At 44.1% G+C, this 22970-nt stretch overlaps 1 protein-coding gene across 1 annotated transcript in view; it reads right to left on the reverse strand.

Moving 5' to 3' along the window:
* The window catches only part of LOC142817619 (uncharacterized), a 205072-nt gene that overhangs the window by 11709 nt on the left and 170393 nt on the right, over nt 1-22970 (reverse strand). Inside the window, exons 2-3 of the mRNA XM_075894674.1 lie at nt 11328-11445; nt 727-930 (exon numbers count right to left, since the gene is read on the reverse strand). Of these exons, the coding sequence (XP_075750789.1) occupies nt 727-930; nt 11328-11445 (322 nt within the window). The remainder of the gene's footprint in view (nt 1-726; nt 931-11327; nt 11446-22970) is intronic.

The raw sequence follows: 22970 nt of genomic DNA on the forward strand, positions 1-22970 counted from the left end.
AACGGGGAGAACCTAGGCGTGGATGCTTGAATTGCGTTGTTGTAGACACACATGATAAATCACAGTATGCGGTCCCAATTCAGGTGGTCATCGTAAATATACATGTGGAGTTTGTCACCCTGCGTGCGAATGAAGCGCTCGGTCATCCCGTGCGTTCTCGCCGGAGGGCTTGTACAGTTTCACAAAAAAAAAACCCGCGGTCACTGAGAATCTCGCGGCGTGCACTGTGCCAAATGATGCAGTTGTTAGGAAAAATGAACAAGGCGATTTCGCGCGCGCGGGGGGGGGGGGGGGGCTCTGGCAGATTGAACTTTCAGCGCAGCGCGTAGGGTGGTCCACGGCCATGTATTCTGATGTAAAAGGGGGAGACAAAACAGACGGAAGGAAGCACGTACGTCCCTGCTATGTCTGACCCGTCACGGTGAAGGCACTCAGCTTCTGGCTCGTGAGTGGCGAGGCCCTATCGCGGTCGTAGCGGCCGCAGTTGCCATGCAGGTGAAAACGTTTGAGACCAGCGTGCCTATATTAAGGTAAACTATAAAAACTTCAGGTGGTTGAAAATTCCGGAGCACACCACTACAGCGTCGCCCATAGTCCCGCGGAGGTTTTTGGGGGTTAAATTTGAACAATAATTTTTTCCGCGTTTTTTCAGCGGAGCTAATCAAACTAGCCCTACATCGAAAACTGGTACTGATCTTTTGGAATATTCAGCGCGCACAGGCATACTTGGTGATAGGCGATGTAGCTGGCGCTTTCTGTGATCACTTCCCTCGGTAGTGGCGGATGGGGATGTCCACGGTGCCGCGGGTTGGGCTGCTCCAGGTCGAAGTAAAAGCCAGCAAGGGAGAAAGTGAGCAACATGCGAGACATCACGAGGCGAGCCTGTTTCTCAGAAGCATACGAGGCTCCGATAGAATCAACCAGCTTCGCCTGCACAGGAGTCAAAAGGACACGGCGTATTAGCGCCCTATCAGGCTGGCATCTTTGGCATTCCAATTTTACACAGTACCACAGCCTACTCAGAACATGTCAGGTTTTCCATCTGATTGTGGTTAGTAACACGTTTAAGACGGGCGTATAATTAAAACAGGCGTCAAAGGAGAAACCTAGAGATTATTCCCTAGGTCCATGGCATTTCCCACGGAATTGAAAAAGTTCCAAGTAGGCACGGCCTACCTGTGGTCTTTACGGCGCCTCACAAACTAATTTCACTGTGTCACCAAGTAAACGGCCACAATCAGATGAAAAACGAGATATGTTCTATTAAGCATGTTAACAAGAATGTACTCTGTGAAAAAAAAGATGCTGTGTATGGTAATAAGTTTTCATGCAGGAAGCAGTAAAATGAACAAATTGGTAGGTGCGATAATTCACGTCTACTCACGCATGATTACACCTATACGCTGATTAGTCGCTCCAGTAGCTTAGCTACCCAATGCAGCAGGGGTCATTGTAAGCCAGATTTCGAAATCATCGTTGTACTGAGATCCAAAGAAAAGAAGGAAAAAAATTGTTGAAGCTTTCACGATGCGCATCCTTGGCGAAGCTATTTTAGTGGGTCATCTCAACATTTGTCCGACGATGAATTTTCTTTTTTACATAGAAATTTTGAATAGTAGACTAGGCCGAATTTGATCATGTCAAGCAAATTTTTGCTCTGTTGCCGTGGGCAGTGGGCAGGTTCACGCTTTCTTTCTTCTCCCTTTCCTTCTATACATATGTGGCATGTTTTTATCGAATAAAGAGTTGTTCATGCTAGTGGGTGTCCCTGAAATGCCTTCGGTTTGTCTCGTTTGTGCGCAATTCAGCGCGTCGGGAGTGTCAACCATGCCAGTGGGCCAGCCCTTACACTGGCTCTTCTAACTGAGAAGTATCAATTTGTGGTTTTGATAAAACACTGGTGCTTCATGAAGTTGCATGAGCCGAGATAGCTTTGATAATCGTGTAGCAAGGGCCTGGCGTAATCTAGATTCTTGCATCAACACCAGCTTCTCCGGATTCAATGTAGAAGGCTCACGGTACTTTCTGAACTATATTGCCAAAATGACTGAAAAAAACTATGAAACACTGAAATGGTTGGTGAGTTGCTTTTGTATTGGCGTAAATTTAAATGTGTTAGGTTTAACTAAATTCAAACCAGTAGTTACTGCGCCGGGCTACATCGTTATAATATTGTTACGCACAAGGAGACCCAGGACGTATGCGGCTGAAGGGGCCGTTAATTTTGGTCGCGAAAAGAAGTGCCGGAGTGTCCAACAGGTTGATGATCGCAGTGTCGTCGTCTTCCTTCTTCCTCCAGCTTGGGGCAGCCAGCATGTTCACCCGTCTTTGTTTTCCACCCAGGCGCGCAACGTTCCTCCCCTCGCAGACGAAGCCTACCGGGTAAGGTAATTCATTCACCTTGGTGTGTACAACTTCAGTCGAGCGACATGGACTGCTTCAGTTTTTGGCGGCTCTTCTACCACTTCTCGTGAGGCGAGCTATCGTGTACGTGACTTCCGTGATTTTGTAGAGAACAACAAACGGTCCGTCATATGTCGCCAAGAACTTTTGGCATAACCCGCGTCTTCATACCAGTGTCCAGAGCCACAGAAAGTCACCTGGATGGTAAGTTACAGGCCGATGGCGGACGTCATAGCGTACCTTCAATTTTTCCTGTGATGCAAAAGTTCGTAGACGAGCAATACGACACGCCTTTTCTCCAAGCAGGAGATTTCGGTGACTGAGAGGTTCTCTTGCGTCGAGAATGGCAAAACTGTGTCGAGTGTGTGTCATGGCGGTCGTGCGTACATTTAAGAAAAAGGGGCTATAGCCTGTTTTCTCATGCTTAGCGATGTTGAACGCGTACGTTATAAACAGTAGCACGTCATACCAGTTCTTGTGGTCGGATGCCACATACATAGAGAGCATGTTTACAATAGTGTGGTTGGTGCGCTTCGTGAGCCCATTTGTTTGCGAATGGTATGGTGAGAAGTGACGATAGCGGGACTCACTCAATTGAAGCAGCTCTTCTACTCTATCTGCCATAAATTGTCCTCCACGATCACTTATGATCACGTGAGGTGGGCCATGTAGGAGGATAACGTGCTGCAGCAGAAACACAGAGCCGCCGCTGGCTGTTGCGGTTGGTATGGCCGCCGTCTCGCAGTAGCGCGTGAGGTAATCGACGCATACAATTACCACTTTTCCGAAATCAGCTAAGGGCAATCCAGCGATTGCCCTTAGCCGACTTTGAAAAAGTGCCCACGAGGTCAATGTTCACTTGTTGGAAAGGTGTGCTTGAAGATGTCAAGGGTTGTAGAAGACCAGCCGGAGCAGTGATGGGCGTTTGTGACGTTGACGCTGCGTGAAGCTGGCCACGTACACGTCGACTGACTGTCACATTCCCGGCCAATAAAAGCGTTCCTTAGTACGGCAAAGCATCCACGCAGAACTTAAATATCCGGACGTAGGATCGTCATGCATAGCACATAAAATCGCTGTCCGAAGGCTTTCCGGCACTACCAGGAGGAAACGTGCGTCAGTATCGGAAAAGCTTTTACACAGGAGTCCGTTGCGTCCACAGAAATGGGATGCCGTAGGAGCTGTGCAGAGGGATGATAGCCTGGTGTTCTTTCGCTGTTTATCTTTGAAAGTACTGAAGTCTGGAAACGTTGGTGACACAGAAGCTACGATGCGGTCGAGGTCATCAGCGTCACATTCTGAACTGCTCAGTGGCATGCCCGAAAGGCACTCTGCGTCGGCGTGTCGTCAACCACGTTTGTACGAGACTATGAAGTTATACTCTTAAAGCCGAAGTGCCCAACGTGCTAGACGGCCACAAGGGTCCCGAAGGTTGACGCGCCAACATAATGAGTGGTGGTCGGTGATGACGGTAATAGGGCGGCCATTTAGTAAGAACGAAACCGCCGAATCGCAAATACTACCGCGAGGCATTCTTGTTCTTTGACAGTGTAATTTTGCTCGGGCCTTTTCAAGAAGCCACTTGCGTATGCGATCACATGTTCGCGGTAATTATAACGTTGAACTAGGACGGCACCGATTTCTATGCCGCTAGCATCTTTGTGCAGTTCTGTTGGAGCTGATGGGTTGAAGTGTTGAAGAACAGGCCGCGACGTCAGGAGGAACTTCAGTTGATGAAAAGAGGAGTCGCACTACGGAGTCCACTCGAAGGGAATATTCTTTCGTAGCAAACATGCCAGCGAATACGCGACGTCGGCAAATTTAGGTATAAAGCGACGAAAATAAAAGCAAATGCCCAATAAACCTGTGCAGCTCCTTAACTGAGCGCGGTGCTCTGAACGTTTCAACGGCTGCTGTCTTCTTGGGATCTGGACCAATGCCATCCCGATCGACTAGCTGTCCGAGAACAAGGGTTTGTCGGTCTCCGAAGTGGCATTTATTTGAGTTATGAACAAGACTAGCGTTTCTTATGCAAACTAGTACAGTATCCAGACGTGAATTGTATTCGCTGAAGGTGCGGCCAAAGAAGACGACAGTCGTCGAGATAGCTTATGAAAATGCTCCACTTCATGCCACGCAGAACAGTGTCCATAAATCGCTTCAGCGTCGCCGGTGCTTTGCACAGTCCAAATGGCATCAAGTTGATAACGGTAGGGGCATCAAGATGATAACCGTGGGGGCGGTGTGGCGATGTTGCCACACATCGTTTGCTTAAGTGCTCTGAAGTAAATGTAAAAACTTCTCTGGAAATGGTTTGGACGTGCTGCTACGCCACTTCACCGCGCATGTTAATCGGCTGTTGCTACTATTCACCAAGCGTTGATAGCTCCTTTCTTTCGTCTTTTCACGAAGCATTGTTACAACAACGACGTATCCCAACACTCCTGTTATATTATTCGGTGATTTCAATTTTCCTTCAATAGATTGGTGTAATGTTGCGCCATGTCTTGCACAAAATAACATGGCTACATAATTTGTAAACATATGTTTTATGGCCTCTCACAGCTGGTCGATGAACCTACCCGAGTAACCCAACTCTGGTCAACAGTCTTGGACCTCCTTTTCACGTCACACCCCAATAATGTGCCTCCTTACGTATATCCGTGGTTTTAGGGACCACAACGTCATTCATGCAACACTTCCTTGCAACATCTTGAAAAGCAAGAAATCTAAAAAAGTACTTACGCTATACGACAAAGCCGATTATTCCAGCATCAACCGTGAACTTTCTGTTTTTCACGAGAAACTTGTACTTACATATCGGCAGCATTCAACTGAGAGCGTTTGGATACTATTCAAAGCCGAAATGCTGCGTTTATTAAATCTTTACATCCCAACTATCACTATAAATGAAAAAGCACGTTCACCTTGGTTTAACAAGTCTTCAAAAGGCCTTACTAATAAATAGGCGATTATTTTGAGTTGCTATACGAACTGGTTCATCCTTGGCCTGGAAATAGCATAATGAGGTCGTTAAAGAGTACAACTCATTAAAAGTACGCGCCAAGCGTGACTACTATTCCACTACCATACCAAATATGCTGCAGTCTAACTCGCGGTGTTTTTGGAAAACGATTAAGCCTTATAATAAAAGTGCCATTTCACTATGTGATAACACGGGGACACCCATTGCTGATTCCGAAGTTCCCGACGCACTGAATCTAGCGTTTTTTTCAGTGTTCACAAAAGAAAGTACAGATGCATTACCACACTTTCCACATTTCAATTTTCCTCCAATGGAGGGTATTGAATTCAGGAAAGAGGGCATTGTCAAGGTCACTGACTTCCTGAAGTGCTCTTCATCCTGCGGTATTGACGGAATTAACGCCAAAGTAATAAAAGTACAAAATATGCGTGCAGTGCAATTTTTTGTATTATCTTTCAGCACTAGCTTGACACAGGTACAGTGCCAGATGACTGGAGGATAGGGAAGGTCATTCCAGTCTTCAAAAAAGGTGACCGGTCTTCCCCTGGAAACTAGCGTCCCGTTTCCCTCACCAACATATGCTTCAAGATGATGGAACACGTCATCTACTCTCAAGTTGCTGATTTCCTAAGCTCGGTGAATTTTTTTCATCTGAATCAACATGGTTTCAGGAAGGGTCACTCATGCGAACCTCAACTTGCTCTATTCACTCATGACATTCATTTAATCGTAGACAGTAACAATCCAACCGATGCTCTATTCTTACATTTTGAAAAGGCATCGATAGTGTTTCTCATTCTCGCCTTTTGTTGAAATTTTTGCGCCTAAACATTCATCCGTTTGTTCGCAATTGTATTGACTGTTTCTTAACCAACCGGAAACAGTTCGTATACGCTAACAACTACACATCATCCACTTCAACTGTTCTGCCTGGCGTGCCTCAAGGCACTGTTCTAGGGCCGCTCGTTTTCCTAATCTACATCAACAACCTGTCATCTACTGTAATCTCTGAAATATGTTTTTTTGCAGATGATCGCGTCGTGTACCGCCCTATCAATAACTCCACCGACGTTTGTACTCTTCAGGAAGACCTACTTCGTATTCAAGACTAGTGTACCACATGGCTCATGTTACTGAACCCCAGTAATAACGTGAGCATTTCATTCCATCGTCGACTCAACTATGCACCCTCCGTGTAGAAGATTAACAACAGCATTATAGCTAATGTGCATTCCTTCATGTACCTGGAACTTCACCTGTCTGAAGACTTATCTTGGACGGATCATATAATCCACATTATCAATTCAGCGAACAAAATGCTTAGTTACCTTCGCCGAAACCTTTTCATGGCTCAGTCACATGTAAGATTAATTGCGTACATAACGCTCGTGCGACCTAAACTCGAATATGCCCCTGCTATCTTTGACCCCCATCAATCTAATCTCACTGAAGCTCTCCAATCAGTCCAGAACCATTCCGCCAGATTTATCCTTTCTGACTACTCGTATCACGCAAGCGTTTCGTCTCTAACGTCTAAGCTGGAGCTGGTGCCCCTTGCCTCTCGTCACCGCATCTGACGACTTTGCCTCTACCACAGATTCCTTCACACCATGCCTCGTGACAGTTGATTCGTTCAACTGACTCATTTTACACCCCGAACAAGCCACTTGAACGCAGTAATTCCACCCCGTACCCGCTCCACTACATTCCATCGGTCATTCTTCGTCAGAACTGCCCGAGCCTAGAATGGCCTTCCAAAAGACGTTGCACTTGTCCGCGATGCAACACGCTTCCGATACACTATTGAACATACATGAATTGAGGCCTTTGGACTTGCCTTTGTGAAATGGAGTGTCTTATTTTTATTGCCGCCATCTGTATCTACATTTTGTATTTTAGTCTGATTGATGTTTATTGTTATATTATTTATTGTTCTCTGTTTACTTATGATGCCCACCCCTCATGTAATGTCCCTCGGTACCCTTGAGACACCAATAAACAAATAAATAAATGAATAAATAAATAAAAAAGTTGAACTCAAGAAGGCCGTCAGAGGTTACAAAGGCTGTCTTTCGTTATTTTCAATATGCATAGAAATTCGGCAGTAGCCCGATCTTAAGTGTACAGAGGAAAAATAAGAGGCCGAATGTAGGCAGTCTTTAGCATCATCAATACGTAGAAATGGGTACACGTCTTTTTTGTTACAGCACTCTATCGCCAATAATCGACGCAAAATCTCCATGATCCGTCTTTCTTTTTGCCGAGAAGTACTTGAGCTGCCACCGGACTCGCCGACGCTTGAATGACTCCGTTTTGAATAATTTCATTCACCTGCTCATTAATATTCCGCCATTCGGATGGCGAAACACGGTATGGCTTTTCTCTAATCAGATTAGCCAAACCTGCGTCGAGACGCAGGTTTGGCCAATTCGATCCCTGCTTCTCGGACATGTCCGAGAAGCAGGGATTAAGGGCGCTTTGTCTTTCTGTGCAAAGACGAATGCAGACGCGTGCTTCGAAAGTTCATTCAGCAATGTTCGGCGTTCACTTGTACTCAGCGACTTATTCACCATTGAGAGAAGAGCCCTTTCGAAACTGCGACTACGATGGTGTTTCGGCGCATCTCTAAGCTCGGTCACCAGTAAGGCCTCGTGTTGTCCACTGACGACGGCTAATTTTAGTTCATCTGGTAACATCACGGTTTCTGCCGAGCACATGACAGTCCATAAACCAGCGCGTCTGCGTTTGATCGACACCACACAATCTGGGTAAACACATTCTTTTTCATGCAGTTGGCGTACACTGGTTCTACGTTGGCATCAAAGTTGGCAGAACAGCTTTCACTGCAACGAACAGGTACACGAACGGTTGATAATGGTGATATGATAATGTCACCACAGACACACAATGCCGTCTCATCATCCACAGGGTTTTATAGTAGTGCTGGCAGAACGTGCTCACTTAAGAATGTTGTTACTGTGCGGCTGTCGACAGTCGCACTACACTCCCTCAAAACGTTCATACCCAGAATAACATCACGTGTCACCTGCAGAACAATCACGAACTCTGTTGGGATAAAGTGGCCAACGAGAAACACGTCAGCTTGACACACACCAACAGGTTGCAGTGCCTCACCACTCACTCGGCAAAACTTCGAAGCTTGATTCCACCTAAATAAAACCTTGCGTCCCAGGGTATCTTTAAAATACGCACTGATGACAGAAATTGTTGCCCCCGTATCCACCAAAGCCATCACAGGCATATCGTCAACAAAAACACGTACCTTGTTCTTGAGCATCAACACAGGAGGTATTTCTGATTTTAGCACGTTTCCGGCGACCTCACCTTCATCGGCCGCGCTTGCTAACTTGCCTGTGGCAAAGGAGAGTCGTTGCGACGCCGTGGTAAAGGAGAACGGGGAACACGAAGTGGTGGAGGCGTCAAGCTCCTGTCAGATGTAGGAGAGTGGTTCCGGAAGCTCCGTGTCCTGTAGTCTTCGTGAGGCAGCAGGTCTGTTGCCCTAGGGTCGTCGTGAGGTCGATCAGACGATCGTGTGGAGTGTTGTGGTGCACCATAGTACGTTGCTCTCGGGTCGTCACGAAGTCGTTTGGAAGACCGTGCAAAGTGTGGTGGGTGGCTACATGTCAACGGTTCCAAAATCGCGAAATATGTCCTGGGACACCACAGGAGTAGCAAACCGTGAGAGGTCGAAGCTCTGTTCGTCGGTAAATCAAACATCGTCTTCCCTGGCGTAGTGGACTGGTTCGTTCCGTATATCATAGGGATAGACCGGGCGTCGCGAAGAAGGCGGATGCTGAAGGCGCCGGTCATGGTGAGGAGCTGGCAAGCGTGGTGCTCTCCTTGGCTGTGGGGGTGCGCTGTACTCAGAAGCTGCTGCACTAACCATCGATTGTCAAGAGGTCGTAGAAGGCGGCGGCGCAGTCGCAGCCTCACGTGGTTGGTACATATACCGAATGTTGGTTGTTTATAGAATGGTGATCAACTGCTGAATGAGTCTGTTCTCTATAGCGAAAAAGTTGTTCGCGAACAATCTGTCAAATTGTCGAGGACAGGTCTCGGCAGGAGCTCGTGTTGATGCTGGCAACCGTTGTATCATTTGTGAGTCAGCCAAACTTTGGAGATTCTGCGCATTTTCAGCAGTTCGAAAAGTCGGCAATGACGAATGACGTCGGACACGGAGCTTAGGTGCTCTTTTCCGATGAGAAAATTATAGACATCATCGGCTATCCCTTTCAGCAAACGTCCTACTTTGTCTTCTTCGGACATCTGATCATTGACCACCTTGCAGAGCTTCAGCACATCCTCTATTTACGTGGTACATGTCTCACCTGAAAGCTGCGCGCTTTGACAATGTCTGCTCAGCCCGCTTCATTTTGATGCTCGAGTCGCCGAAACACGCTTTTAGCTCCAAAACAAAAACAGCCCACGTCGTCAGTGTCCCCTCGTGGTATTCGTACCACACGAGTGCAGTATCCGTAAGGCGAAAGACCGCATTGCTGAGCTGAGCGGCGGCATCCCAGCCGTTGAACTTGCTGACTTGCTTGTACTGGACAATCCACGCGTCGACATCTTCTCCCAATTTTACTCCGAAAGTTGGTGGCGCTCAGTAGTAGGGCATGGAACCCACTGGCGTTGGCCTTGAAGCGTTAGATGACTGATCTCGGGTCATTACGACTGCCGCAGGCGAGAATCCGGCAAGGCGGTGACTGCAGCGAAGTCCTGGTAGTGAAGCTCCCGTCGTTGGGTTAGTCTTACCCAGCACCGCCACCAATCTGTTACGCGCAAGGAGGACCAGGACGTTTACTGCTGAAGGGGCCATTTATTTTGGTCGTGAAGAGAAACGCTGGAGTGGCCAACAGGTTGATGATCGCAGTGTCGTCGTATTTCTTCTTCCTCCACCTTGCGGCAATCAGCATGTTCCCCCATCTTCGTTTTTTTTTTCCAGGCATGCGCAACAATATTATTACTATAAATGCCGTCCCTACACATTGCTGGACAATATTGTCGTCTTGTTCTCGTTATTATTGTGTCTAACAGAGAAAAAGGAGCCCATAAGTTTTCACTTCTGCGTCTTCGTTGGTAATGAGGGTCTTGTTCTGTTAAACTATATGCCATAGGTATTGTGTGAAAGGCTGTTGTTCAGCTGCCAGCTGGTAATGAAATCAAGTTTACGTGACGCCAATAGACAAGTAAAGGGTTCCACACTTCTTTTATTGGCTACTGGCTTCGCCGACTGATGCTCCTAAGTTTAAAATGTACAGAGATGCTTCATAACGTAGATGTACAGATGGCCACCACTGTTTGTTTCATGGTACAGCATCAGACGCGTCATTAAAAGGTCACAGGTTTGGACCCAGGGAGCTGCAAGTTATCCTCACGACCAATTTTTCTTTTATCACATTTCATATGCAATTATTACAAGTACCATTGTTTCCTCAGCACGACAGTCTGTTAGTTCTCAATAATAGCCTCATAAAAAGAGAGTTAAAGATCCCACTATGTGAACATTATTCACAACACTTAAAATTATTTATTTTATCTCTGATACAGTCTGATGGCAATCTTCTTCCATCGAATGTAAAAGTGCATAGCGACTAACATTTCATCGCAACCGTCTGAATATTCACATGAAAAGCTTTACCATCGCATTTTCAACACCTAGCAGTTTATGTACATACCAATATAACAAAATTTATATGCCTTTATTCGCTACTTCTTTTGCACTTCCGTGTAATCTATATAGTATTAGTGGCTATTGGATTTAAAAATTAGGTTAAACACGTTTTATTTATATTCGTGGCTATTCCTCTCTCTATCCTTAACCGCACCTATGAAGTTTCCAAATATAGTTACTGATTGTTAAGTAAAGCCAGCCATAACTAGATATTTACATTACGTAAACAGGTTATAGGCATACCAATGATCGTGGCTTGGGACCGTGGTGCTCATGCCGGCTGTTGAAAGGTGAAGGGCAAGTCGCCTCACGAGGGTTGACTACCAGGTCGTGACTCCAGACCACAAAAGCTTCGAGCTTCCTGCGCAAATTTTACCAGGGCACTTTATATCGTAACTACGGGAATGCATCGTTTCATGCCATGAACCATGGATAAATGGATGGATTGAATGAATTGATATGGCTGTACTTTTTAGATAGGGCAGTGCATACCGCCACCAAGCCGTAATACTTAGTGAACTTACCATTAGATTTATCTTTTTTGTCCTTTAAATAGTAAGGTTGAGGATTGGTACTTTGCAGTGAAGGATTTTCACTCGTGCCTTGACTTTAGCCACCAATCGGATAACCTCCTTCTAGTTAAGTCTACCCGCTTAAAGTCTATTTTGCCCTCCCGGCCCTGAACTCCAGTGCTTTGAAAAACTCTGCGCCATCATCCTGAACTATAGGGTGAAGCCCTTTACAGAACATTATCAAGTGTTCGGCAGTTTCTTCTTCCTCTCCACACGCACTGCATACTGTGTCTACCCCTTCGTGTTTGGCTCGGTATGTCTTGGTTCGCAAATACTTCTGCCCAGGCCTCAAACAGTAAAGAAATACCCCGTGTATTATCATAAATTCTTTCCTTGGCAATTTTCTGCTTAACGTTCTATAGATCTCTAGTGCAGACTTCTTAATCATGCAATTCTCCACATATCAGTTTTAGCTTACTGCACCTTTTTCTTAACCGATAAATCTTTTTGGTTTGGCCCCCTGCTGTTTTTTAAGTATTCACTAGTACTTTTTCTGGGTCGCTTCCTCCATTTTGCGTCGACAGTCTTTGTTTACAAGTAGCTGAATACCTTCCTAGCCCAACGCGCCTGCCCCATTTCTTTCAATCGCTTGTCAAATTTTATCTTGCTGCTAGCTTCGCTGCCCTCAAATGATGCCCATCCCATATCACCTTGTATTACCTGATTTGGTGTATTCCAGTGAGCTCCTAAGACAAGCCTACCTATTCCACGTTGCTTAATTTCTAATCTTGCTTTAACTTCTGATCTCATGCACAAGAGACGTCAGACCACGAACCATGACCCCTTTCCATATTCCTCTCACAACTTCATACCTATTGTTATTTCACAGTGCCCTGTTTTTCATTACCACTGCATTATCGTTACCTTTCGTCGTCACGTGTATTTCGTGTTGCCTTCGGTATTCGGCCCCATTGCTTTTCCATAGCCCAGATATTTGTATTTATCTGTTATCTCTAGCGTGACAACCTGTATTCTAAGCATACTACCTTCATTGTCATTAAAAATCATGACTGCTGATTTTTCCTTACTGAACCTGAAATCTAACCTATCTCCCTCATTACTGCAGATGTCCATCAATCTCTGCAAATGTTCCTTGTTGTCGGCCATTAGCACTATATCGTCTTCGTACATCAATGATGGTAGTGCCTGTTCAATGAGCTTTCCTTGTTTGACGAAAGAGAGGTTAAAGCCTAGTCCACTTCCTTCTAATTTGGCCTCTAATCCTTGTAGGTACATCGTAAATAACAAGAGTGACAGAGGACACTCCTGCCTAAGCCCCTGTTTTACCTCTGCGGCCTTCGATACCTAGTTTCTCACTTTATAACTGACTTGCTACATTTATATATATCCTTTAAAAGATTAGTGACTCCCATCTTCTACACCTAGAGTGTTCAGTATTCCCCACAAGTCCTCTTGAACCACACTCTCGTACGCCACCTTGATATTCAAAAATGCTAGCCACAGGGGCCTGTGTTCCTGTTCTACAATTTCGATGCACTGCGTCCGTGAGAACAGATTGTCTTCCAAAATCCTGTGTTTCCAAAACCCACTCTGCAGTTCCCCCAGCATCCCCTCATCCTCTATCCATGCCTGTAGTCGTTTCTCAAAAATCTGCATCGCCAACCTGTAGACCACTGATGTCACTGTTATAGGACGGTAGTTGTTTATGTCAGCTTTGTCCACTTTCCCTTTATACATGATGCTCATCCTGCTAAGTTTGGATCCATCAGGGACCTCAATATTGATTATTATTTTGCTCACTGCCTCTCTCTAAGCCTGCTTAGACTTCGGACCTAATGTCTTTATCAGCATAATTGAAATGCCATCTGGGCCTGTTGATGTACTACTGCAACCCTCTTCTCAGCCCTTTCTCACTCTCATTCTGAAAATGAAGCCACTGCTCCACTTATTCACCCTTGTCTATTGTAGGACGTGAAGTACCTCTTTGTTGAAACTTTTCTGTCACCCTTCTTCATATATATTCAAAAGCTTCGTCCCCTTCTAGCCTAGCACCTTGAGCTGTAGTTATAAACCTGTGCTCTAGGCTCGTCTCATTTCTTAGGGAGTTTATATGGTTCCAAAATTTTGCAGTTGGCTATCTATATTTTTATGTACTTCTGCAAGCCTCTGAGCTCCCTTTCTTCTCATCTTTTCATTGATCAGAAGAGATTCATCCATTCTACAGCTTAGAAAAATTTCCCATTTTCTTTCATCTGTCGGTTTACCCCACTGCTTAGCATCTCCGTGTACATTAGAGGCTTCCTGACGTTTTGCTATGGCTCTCTTAACTTTCTCATCCCACCAACTTTTGAGTATGTGTCTTGTTTTCAGGGGTGACTTGTCACGTGACTTAGCAAGCTCTATCTGCAACAGCTTAATGAGATTCGTGTATGTCCCAACTGTTTTATTCTCCTCAGTGATTACTTTCTCAATTCGTTTAGCAGCTACGTTTATTTGTCTTTCTGAATAAAAAGTTTTCTTTAGTTGCTCATCTTGTCTCCTTCTTACTTTCACTGCTCTTTGAAAACTTAGCTTGATACGTTTGTGATCACTACCCAGACTTCAGGAGCCACATTCATCTATGTGCATATCCCTGAGCCTGTGAAACCAAGCACCATAAACGAGCACCTTCTATCGAGCAAGTTTATTTCGAAGCAACAAATCAGTTTCTTCATTCGGTAGTGTTTGATGGGAGAGGAAAGATATAAAACAAAGAGGGAGAGTGAGACAGGTGAAGCGCACACACTTAGTGCGCTTACCTAGCACTGGCGCAGACGACCTTCTCATTGTCTGTTCGTGCCATCACTGCATCAATGTTGCAGCCAGTTTCAGCCGGTGACGACGGGGAGCCGGCGTAAGGAGCTGAGCTCCTGTGGTTCGGTGTTCGAAAAAAACCAATGCACAAACCTCTTTCGAATCGGGACGCAAACTACTAGGCCCTCAATCGCGCTTCAGGCTTTCAAAAAGGCGGTAGAGTGTGAAGTGGGTGGAAAGGGTTTGTGCAGCGTGTTGTTACGCCTGGGAGTCCACGCCAAACGTCCTCGCCTCTGCAAAGGCAATCTGTGTCAAGACCAGCGCGCCAGCCCGCCTAACACCATCAATTCAACGACGTCATCAATCCGGCGGCACCGGTCCGTCTTACGCAACGCACGGCGAGCTCCCTCAGCCCACGGGCACGATGAAGTAAGTGGCGTCATCCAGTCTGGCGAGCCTTACGCAATGCGTGGCAACATCACTCCTTCTTGGCTGTGACCCAGTGCAGTGGCTTCCGATTTGAGGAAGCTGACGCCACCAGCGGCGGTTCCGATTTGACATTGTTGACGTAATGGATAACTCGCGGCCTATAAAAAAATCCAAGCGGCATGTCAACAAGCAGCCGACCTATGCGCCAGAGAGAAGCAGACCTATGCATCAGAGAGAAGACATCTCGGCTCTTCGAGTCCCTAAGCTGTCGGCCCCAGTGCCGAAAATGTAACGCCCCTATTTATATGCTGTACATAAACCTTGCCTTAACTCAGCGTTGTGTTGTCCGCTAGTCTACCAGCTCCGCGCAGAAGCAATCACGAGCTGAGAAACACACACTACCAAACGGCTGGTGTCCTTGGGAACCGTGGCGTCAGAGTTTCGTAGCAGTGTGCAGCGCATGTCTTCTTCTTTTATTACCCTCTTCTCTCTTGCTTCCTTAGCCCCGGGAATGAATAACTACTGTGCTTATGACAGGGCGAAGCGATGGTTATATGCTTTCGCAATTTTCGGAAAGTCGGTATATTATGTTTCATGGCTCTAGGGCCATTCGATGGCCAGAAAGCGCCAGGACATCACTACGCGAGGTAATCATTGATTTGTAAGTAACTGTAAAGGCAGCTAAAATATAAAAACATTTTAGAAGAAGGTTGACGTGACATGCGTGCTCTGAAGATGAATGACAAGTAGTGTACGATCTCGGCTGCTGACCCGCAGGTCGCGGGATCGAATCGCGGCTGCGCAGCTGCATTTACGATGGAGGCGGAATTGTGGTAGGCCTATGTGCTCAGATTTGGGTGCACGTTAAAGAACCCCACGTGATCGAAATTTCCGAAGCCCTCAACTACGGCGTCTTTCGTATACATATAGTGGTTTTGGGATGTTAAACAACACACATCAATCAAGTGGTTTGCGGTAAAAAAAATTTGAATAGTTTGCAACAGCAACAATTTTTTTTCAACACGTTTGTTGCCGAAGTACTGGAGGCAGCCGCTTATTTTAGTATAGCCATCTCACTACAGCCTCTGTTCAGACTCGTGCTACGGATTGCTGGATATTTTCACATGAAAGCTATTGCAGCTGTTACAATGCGAACAGCGATTCGTATGTAAATCGCCGTTCTCTTCCTGTAAACATAGATAGATGTGATGGTATCTGTTGTCGGGACAGCAACGTCAAAGTGTTTTTTTTCGTGATCGTGTTGTAGTCATTGCCATGGATAAGGATGTGAATCACGGTGAGTGGTCGCCCAAGTACATTATACTTTCGTGGTTCACCACCAGAAAGAAAATATGAATTCATGTGAGCTGTATATGAATCTTCTCTTCGCAGTCTGGTACGTCTAATATAAATGCCGCGGAACCCTAATACTCACGCCTGAATTTAGGAAGCGGTTTGATGACAATATGCATATATGGTGTCGATTTGTCCGATAAGCTGTGCCATTAGAATATGTGTTTTTATAAGGATTTTATTTCTAGTGAATGGACAACTACGAAAGTATGGGCAAAGTTTTCGTGGACTGATGTTGCCACCTCGTCCACTAATACAAGTCCTTGGATATCGCGGTTCCCTGGCACCCATACACGACGGTATTAAGTGTTCAAACCGTGATTAAGAGTGAGAAATAAGAGAATATAATATACTTTTTATATAGTTTCAATGTTTGAGGCTGTTTATGACACCTAAAAAACCAGTGTATATAACAGGCTTTGGTAGTTCTAATTTCCCAATGTATTAAAGTGGCCACGCGGAAGGCATAACCTTCTGTTGTTGAAATGTTAGTGTTGGGGTGCATGGTACGAACATCTGAAAACGATGGTCTGACCACTACTTGTAATACAGATGTGTTACACGTTTAGCATCGGTGAAAAATGTGGGCAGCTGTATTTGTGCTACAACTCAAGGAAGTATGTTCGGATGTTAGCACTGGGCGCGTGCTTTGTAACTTTCACAAAAGATACCTCGCACTCTATGAGCTACGACTACCACGACGGCAGGTATATTGGAGAGCTATCGAAATGTGTTTAAGTGGCACATTCGTTTATTTTGCGGGGCCCGTCACATGAAGTGCCAGGAGGTCTAACCGAAAGACGGTGTTCAAGTAGGTCAAAACTGGGAAAATTGATATATCCTTTGTTGTTCATGGTAACATTCAGAAAATATGCAAACGTACTGTAGGATATTTGCAGATGAAGTCGTCATTTGTTGGACTTCATGTAGTGGGTTTCCACCGGGCTTGCACAAAATCATCTGTAGAAACGCGAGTGCCTAGATGGACGACGGGATCTAACATGCTCAATGCGGTAGGTGTGGCAGATTGACCCACTCTAGGCCCATAGTGGATTCGTCACTAGAGGCCTTTTGCATAAATTTATCAGGCACTTACTATCACTGCGTCATGATGTCAGCACCAAAATTATCAGAATATTGACTGTTTCTATGGGTTTGTTAAAACAACAGATGTCAAATAAAAATCTCTGTTTCTTGTCTATAATGATGTGTTTTGTTTTCACAGGTAGCCGCCGACCACGCAGGTGAATGTCTGGATCCGGCCGAAGGCCTCTTTTTCTTGAAAACAAGATGCAAGTGCTTTTCTATGTGGCAAATGTGAACGCATTCTTGTCTGCCCTATTTTAGTTACTTGTTCACGTTTTCTTTCTGTGTCCAAGCAAAGCTTACCTGTCGTTCTAAGATAATAAGGCTGGACAATTCAAAACCAACAGGGCATTTTTTTCATATGTACAATAAAGCTTTCGCCAGAGGTACCCAGGCGCCGCGAGTTTATTTTTGCAATATAAAATGTGAAACTCATAACAGCACTCGGTGGGACCAAAGTTTCTTGAATAAATTATCACAATAGGGCCTTTTTCACTCGGACATGGAATTCGCACTCCACCAAATCTCTATCAAAAATGTTTAACATTTACCACGTAAAAATAGGCGGTAAAGATCTCTCACAGTTCCAAAAAACAACGTTATATGTACACTTTTGTCGTTTCGACAAAAACAGGGAGGAAACACCTGAATGCATCAAAGGCTGACGAACATCTGCCTCAATGCGTATGAGATGGTCACTGATGGGCTGACTTTCTCGAAAGGCACACTGATTAAATCAAGTGATATTTCATTCTAAGAAACGCACTGAGAAGTGATTTACCATTTCATTCAAAAAGCATGCAGTTGAAACCTGTCAGCACAATTGGTATATAGTAAGCGGGTGAAGACGGATCCTTGCCCATTTCAAAACAGAGATCACTCTTGCTCCTTTCAAAGAAGTATTTAGTTCCCGATAAAAATGTGGCATTGTGCAGGAGAAGAAAACGTTTTTGTATTTCAAAAGGTACGTACACAACGTTTCATATTACATATGGCCGAGACCAGAGAAGGATCTATCGGAACATTATATCACTGCCTGACTCCCAGCTAATAGGAAAGGTTCATTTTACGCTTTGTATTTTCTACTTTAAACATTTTATTTACCAATCCTATGAAAATTTCCTGAACGTAATGGTGACGAATCGCTAAGATCTATGGAGCAGTATGAATTCTTTGCAAGGCTATAATACGTCGGCTACTTCACATTTAAAAGTCAAACTAGATAAAAAAGGGGATCAGTAAGACGAACTCGACCATCACACGAGAATTATCTGAAAGAAGCTTCACGGTTTTCGTAAAGACTTTTCATGTACGACCCAACTTCTTGAGTTTTCAATGACCCAGCTTCACCATAGAGTTAGGTTGGCAAACAGACTGCATGTTTCTCGATTGCAGCAAAGCATTCTGCTTTGTTTCCCTACCCCTGTTCTTTGGAAAGTTACGAGCTATAGTGGTAAACAGTAAGTTTTTACCTGGATCGTAATTTCTCTGTAAACACAACCAGTGTGTTGTTTTGAATGACATTAGGTCGGATTTTCCTAAGGTCACATCGGGCGTACCACAGAGATCTGTGCTGGGGTCTCTGCTGTTTATTATTATCACTAATTAGATGAATGTAAGTGTAGGCTCCACAATACGGCTATTTGAAAGTGACTGCGTTAGTTACAAAAATTGAAATGAAATTCAAGTCACTAATATATAGGCGCAATTTGAAAGTATTGTAACGGGGTCATGACGTGGCCGAAGATAGGAGACTTTATGTTGGGATTCAACTGTTTATTTGGGCGAACCTGGGCCCAGTAAACGGGAAGTCCGATTACAGTAGCAGTCTTTCACAGATAGTGAACGAAGCGTCGGCCGTCGATCAACTACTGACAAGCGGCGAAGTGCGTCGGCACTTATACTCTTGCCATCGCATGTTCTAGTGTTATCACTGGCAGTGACATAGGTGCCAGAATAATCTGTAGAGTTCGCAGAGTGGGCGTGATCTTATCGAATTGATCTACTACAGTCCTGACGCTTCTCGAAAACTGCAGGCGTGGTTTGCACTTAAAATTGTGTAGTTTATTGGGGTGGTAACAAATCTTGAGAAATGAAACGTTGCAATATTCATCAGTAATGTCTTAAGGTTCAAATGTTTTTAAACACAAATAGGTGCGTCCATGTGTGTTTTACAAATAAAAAATATTACTAACACAAACTATTATTTAAGCATAAACATTTTAGACAGAAAATGTAGTTACAAATATTTGGGTGTGCTATTCTCACAAGATTGTTCCTGGAATGCGCCAAGGATTATATTGCTAAACCGTCGGTGGCAGTGAAACACACCTAAAGGAATGTCAGATGTGCAGATTTTCAGCTTAGGAGCATGGCTTACCTGACATGTATTTGATCAATTTTAGAATATGCTTCTACCCTTTGGAGCCGTCACACGTAGGCTTGAATAATAAATTTGAAAAAAAAGTCAAAACAGAGCAGCGAGATTTGTCTTGATTCGGTACAAAAGAAATCGCTGTTGTACCGATCTGAAAAAGGAACTGGGAGTCACTTTCACCATGACGTAAAAATTATGTTTGAAATTCCTATTCCAAATATTTCACAATAAAACAGAAATTGAGCGTGACGTTTACCTACACAGCCATATAACACATCCTGACGTAGAGATCACATACACAAAATAAGGCCATAACGCACCCAGACGAACCTGTGTGCGAATATTTTTTTGTGCAAACTATTATTCAGTGGAACCGTCTGCCGTCTTAGCAAGTGTTCGGTGACAGCTAAGATGTATTCTTGAAGTTTTTAAGCTTCTTGCAGTAACGCCTCCTGGTAAAGCGGGCTTATGTTTGAATAAAGAATAAAGAAAGAATAGGATACTGTGCGCAATAAAATTACCAACAATCAATAAAAGTTGGGAAATTTGATCTAGCAGTTTTCCTAGTAGCGTTTTTGGAGTTGATGAGTTGTTCGTATTTAATATGAGTTTTGCTATGCTTAACTCTACAATCGTATCTCGTGAGGCAAGTCTAGCTGTACTATTGGAGAAGCTAGAAGGTGATAAATATTATGTAGTAAGGCTCACTGAGGTTAGGAGGACAAATGAGGCCTATACAAAGCTAAAGAATTGGCACAATAATTGGGTAGGTGGCTTTGCTGAGAGATCAGAACTTATCTACAGAAATACCGCTGGTAACACAAAGGATACCAGTACTATTATTGAAAGAGTGAAAATATAATAATTAAACTCAATAACAGATACATATACTTTATATATATATATATATATATATATATATATATATATATATATATATATGTTTTTAGTATATATAAATCATATTTACTTTACTGTTGAACTCCTATTTTTAATAAATTATTTGTGGATGACTGCGTGGTGTACACAGCTATTGAAACCCGAGACGACCAAATTAAATTAAACAATGCTTGCACTCAATTGAGACATGGTGTAAAAACTGGGGTTCAAGATTAAACGCTACTAAGACAACTTCTGTTACACACAGCAACAAAAAGAGGCCTCTCGGCTTCACCAATTCTATAGGTGATGCTACAATAAATAGATTTGATAAGGTTAAGTACTTAGGCATCACACTTACAAGCAAACTCAGTTGGCAAACGCACATTGACAACATTTGTCGGGTGCACTTAAGAAATTGGCATTTTTGAAAAATAGGTTGCGCACTACTCCTCCTGCTGTAAAATTACACGCTTACAATGCACTAGTACGAGCTAAGTTGGAGTATGCAGATGTCATTTGGAGCCCTTCCCAACAATATTTAATAAGTAAAATTGAAAGAGTGCAAAGTATAGGTTTGCGCTTCATTTATTCTGTTTATTCGCGTCACTCGAGTGTAAGCACTTTACGTAATAGGGCAAACCTCTAAACACTCGAGCAGCGTAGGGTCATATCTAGATTAAAATGCCTCTATTAGCTTTACTACGGTCAGTTCACTATGTCGCGGAAACACTACATCCAAAAGCTTTTCAAACGATCAGCGAGAATTCATCACGGTAAGACTATTAGGCAACCGATTAGCCACGTTAATTTGCACAAGTTTTCTTTGTTTCCTCGAACAATTTCTTATTGGAGTATGTTACCTGAAAAGATGGTCAAATATGTGTCATTAGAGGTGTTTTCTCAGCGTATTTGTAATATTAGCTTTTGTTAAAGTGCCGTTTCAATATTGGAGGACATTATCACTGTGTTCTTTTACCGTATGCATACCGTATCGTATGCTTACACGCAATAATTTACGAATCTTGAATACCTTGTATTGAAAAAAAAGAGAACCTTTAGTGCAAATGAAGAAGCGCTAATGAAGAAATTAGGAACGAAATAAACTATATATTGAGTGCAAACCCAAGCGTAGGGCAGGATGTGGAAGTGCTTGGCAAGATACGATGCAGTGCATATAGAATAGGATGGTGCCGAATCAACCTAATTTTGAAGAGCGAATGACAGAAACCATTACGCAAGAAGCGAAATAATGAGCTTGCGCTGAGAGAAAAAATTGACAGACCACACAGACGTAAAGCAAGGGCCGCTGACATAGATAAAAAGACAAAATATTTGAATACGGTGAGATTCAGAGAAGCTTCACCACATCAGGCAAATGCAAAGAACATGGTGGCCGTGGTCATAGAGCGAAAAGGAAACGTTAAAATTTGTGCCTCCATAGCTCAAGCCTCTATTACAGAAGCGGAGGAGGCAATCAATGAGGGCAGGGAGCGAAAAGCCACACTGACAATAATCGCGTATTAAAAAGCTGCATGTAAGAATTACAAAAAAGGTAGAATATATCAGAAAGCCTTCCAAGTTCTAACCAAAGCCCAAAGACCCTTTACAATTGAATACACCAAGACCATTATCTGGGCGCCAAGGCTTGAGGGCATCACCGGGAAACTGTTTGCGGATGCGGTGGCTCGAGGCTCCACAAATCACCACGCTTCCTTGCAAACTGCAATAGAGGATCCAATGCCCGTAGACCCTAACTTTGGTACAATTCTTCAATATTACAGGGACAATGGAAAACTGTATCCAGCACCGCATAAGAACCTCGCATTAATTAAATCAGTGGCATTACGCAGAGTCCAAACAAACACATACATGAACTTGCACAGGCTACATTTATTTTACCCCACAACATACATTATATATGTCCGTGGTGTAGGACCACACCAACTCTGTTTCACATCACGAAGGAGTGTACACATCACAATGAAGAACTCAACAACAAGAACAACACCGAGGAACAATGAGAGGCACTGCTGTCCAGCTCGGCCACTGCTGATCAGCACTGGCTGGTCCAACGATTGGGGATGATGACTAGGGCCAGCGGACCCATGGAATAGGGGCCCGATAATTTGGAGTGCTCCGCGTTATGCGCAAATGAAATTTTTCCCTCTCTCTCACGTACAGTGAGAATCGATGACATGCGAACCATGAATAGGGAAGGTTGATATGTCATTTAGGAATCAGCACAACTTTACGAGGTGGAAGTAAATGATGGCATACGTGACGTTCATGTCAGGATTATCGCGTTTGTACGTGTCATTTACCTTCGTCATCTGTTCACGTTACCTGATATCGATTTTGGTATATGTGCAGCTGGCCGCGAGCAAGCTATGAGCGTAGCATGCAGTAACTTTTTACACGACACGAATATCATGA

The sequence above is a fragment of the Rhipicephalus microplus genome, chromosome 5 (genome assembly GCF_043290135.1).
Source record: "Rhipicephalus microplus isolate Deutch F79 chromosome 5, USDA_Rmic, whole genome shotgun sequence".
Taxonomy (NCBI): domain Eukaryota; kingdom Metazoa; phylum Arthropoda; class Arachnida; order Ixodida; family Ixodidae; genus Rhipicephalus; species Rhipicephalus microplus.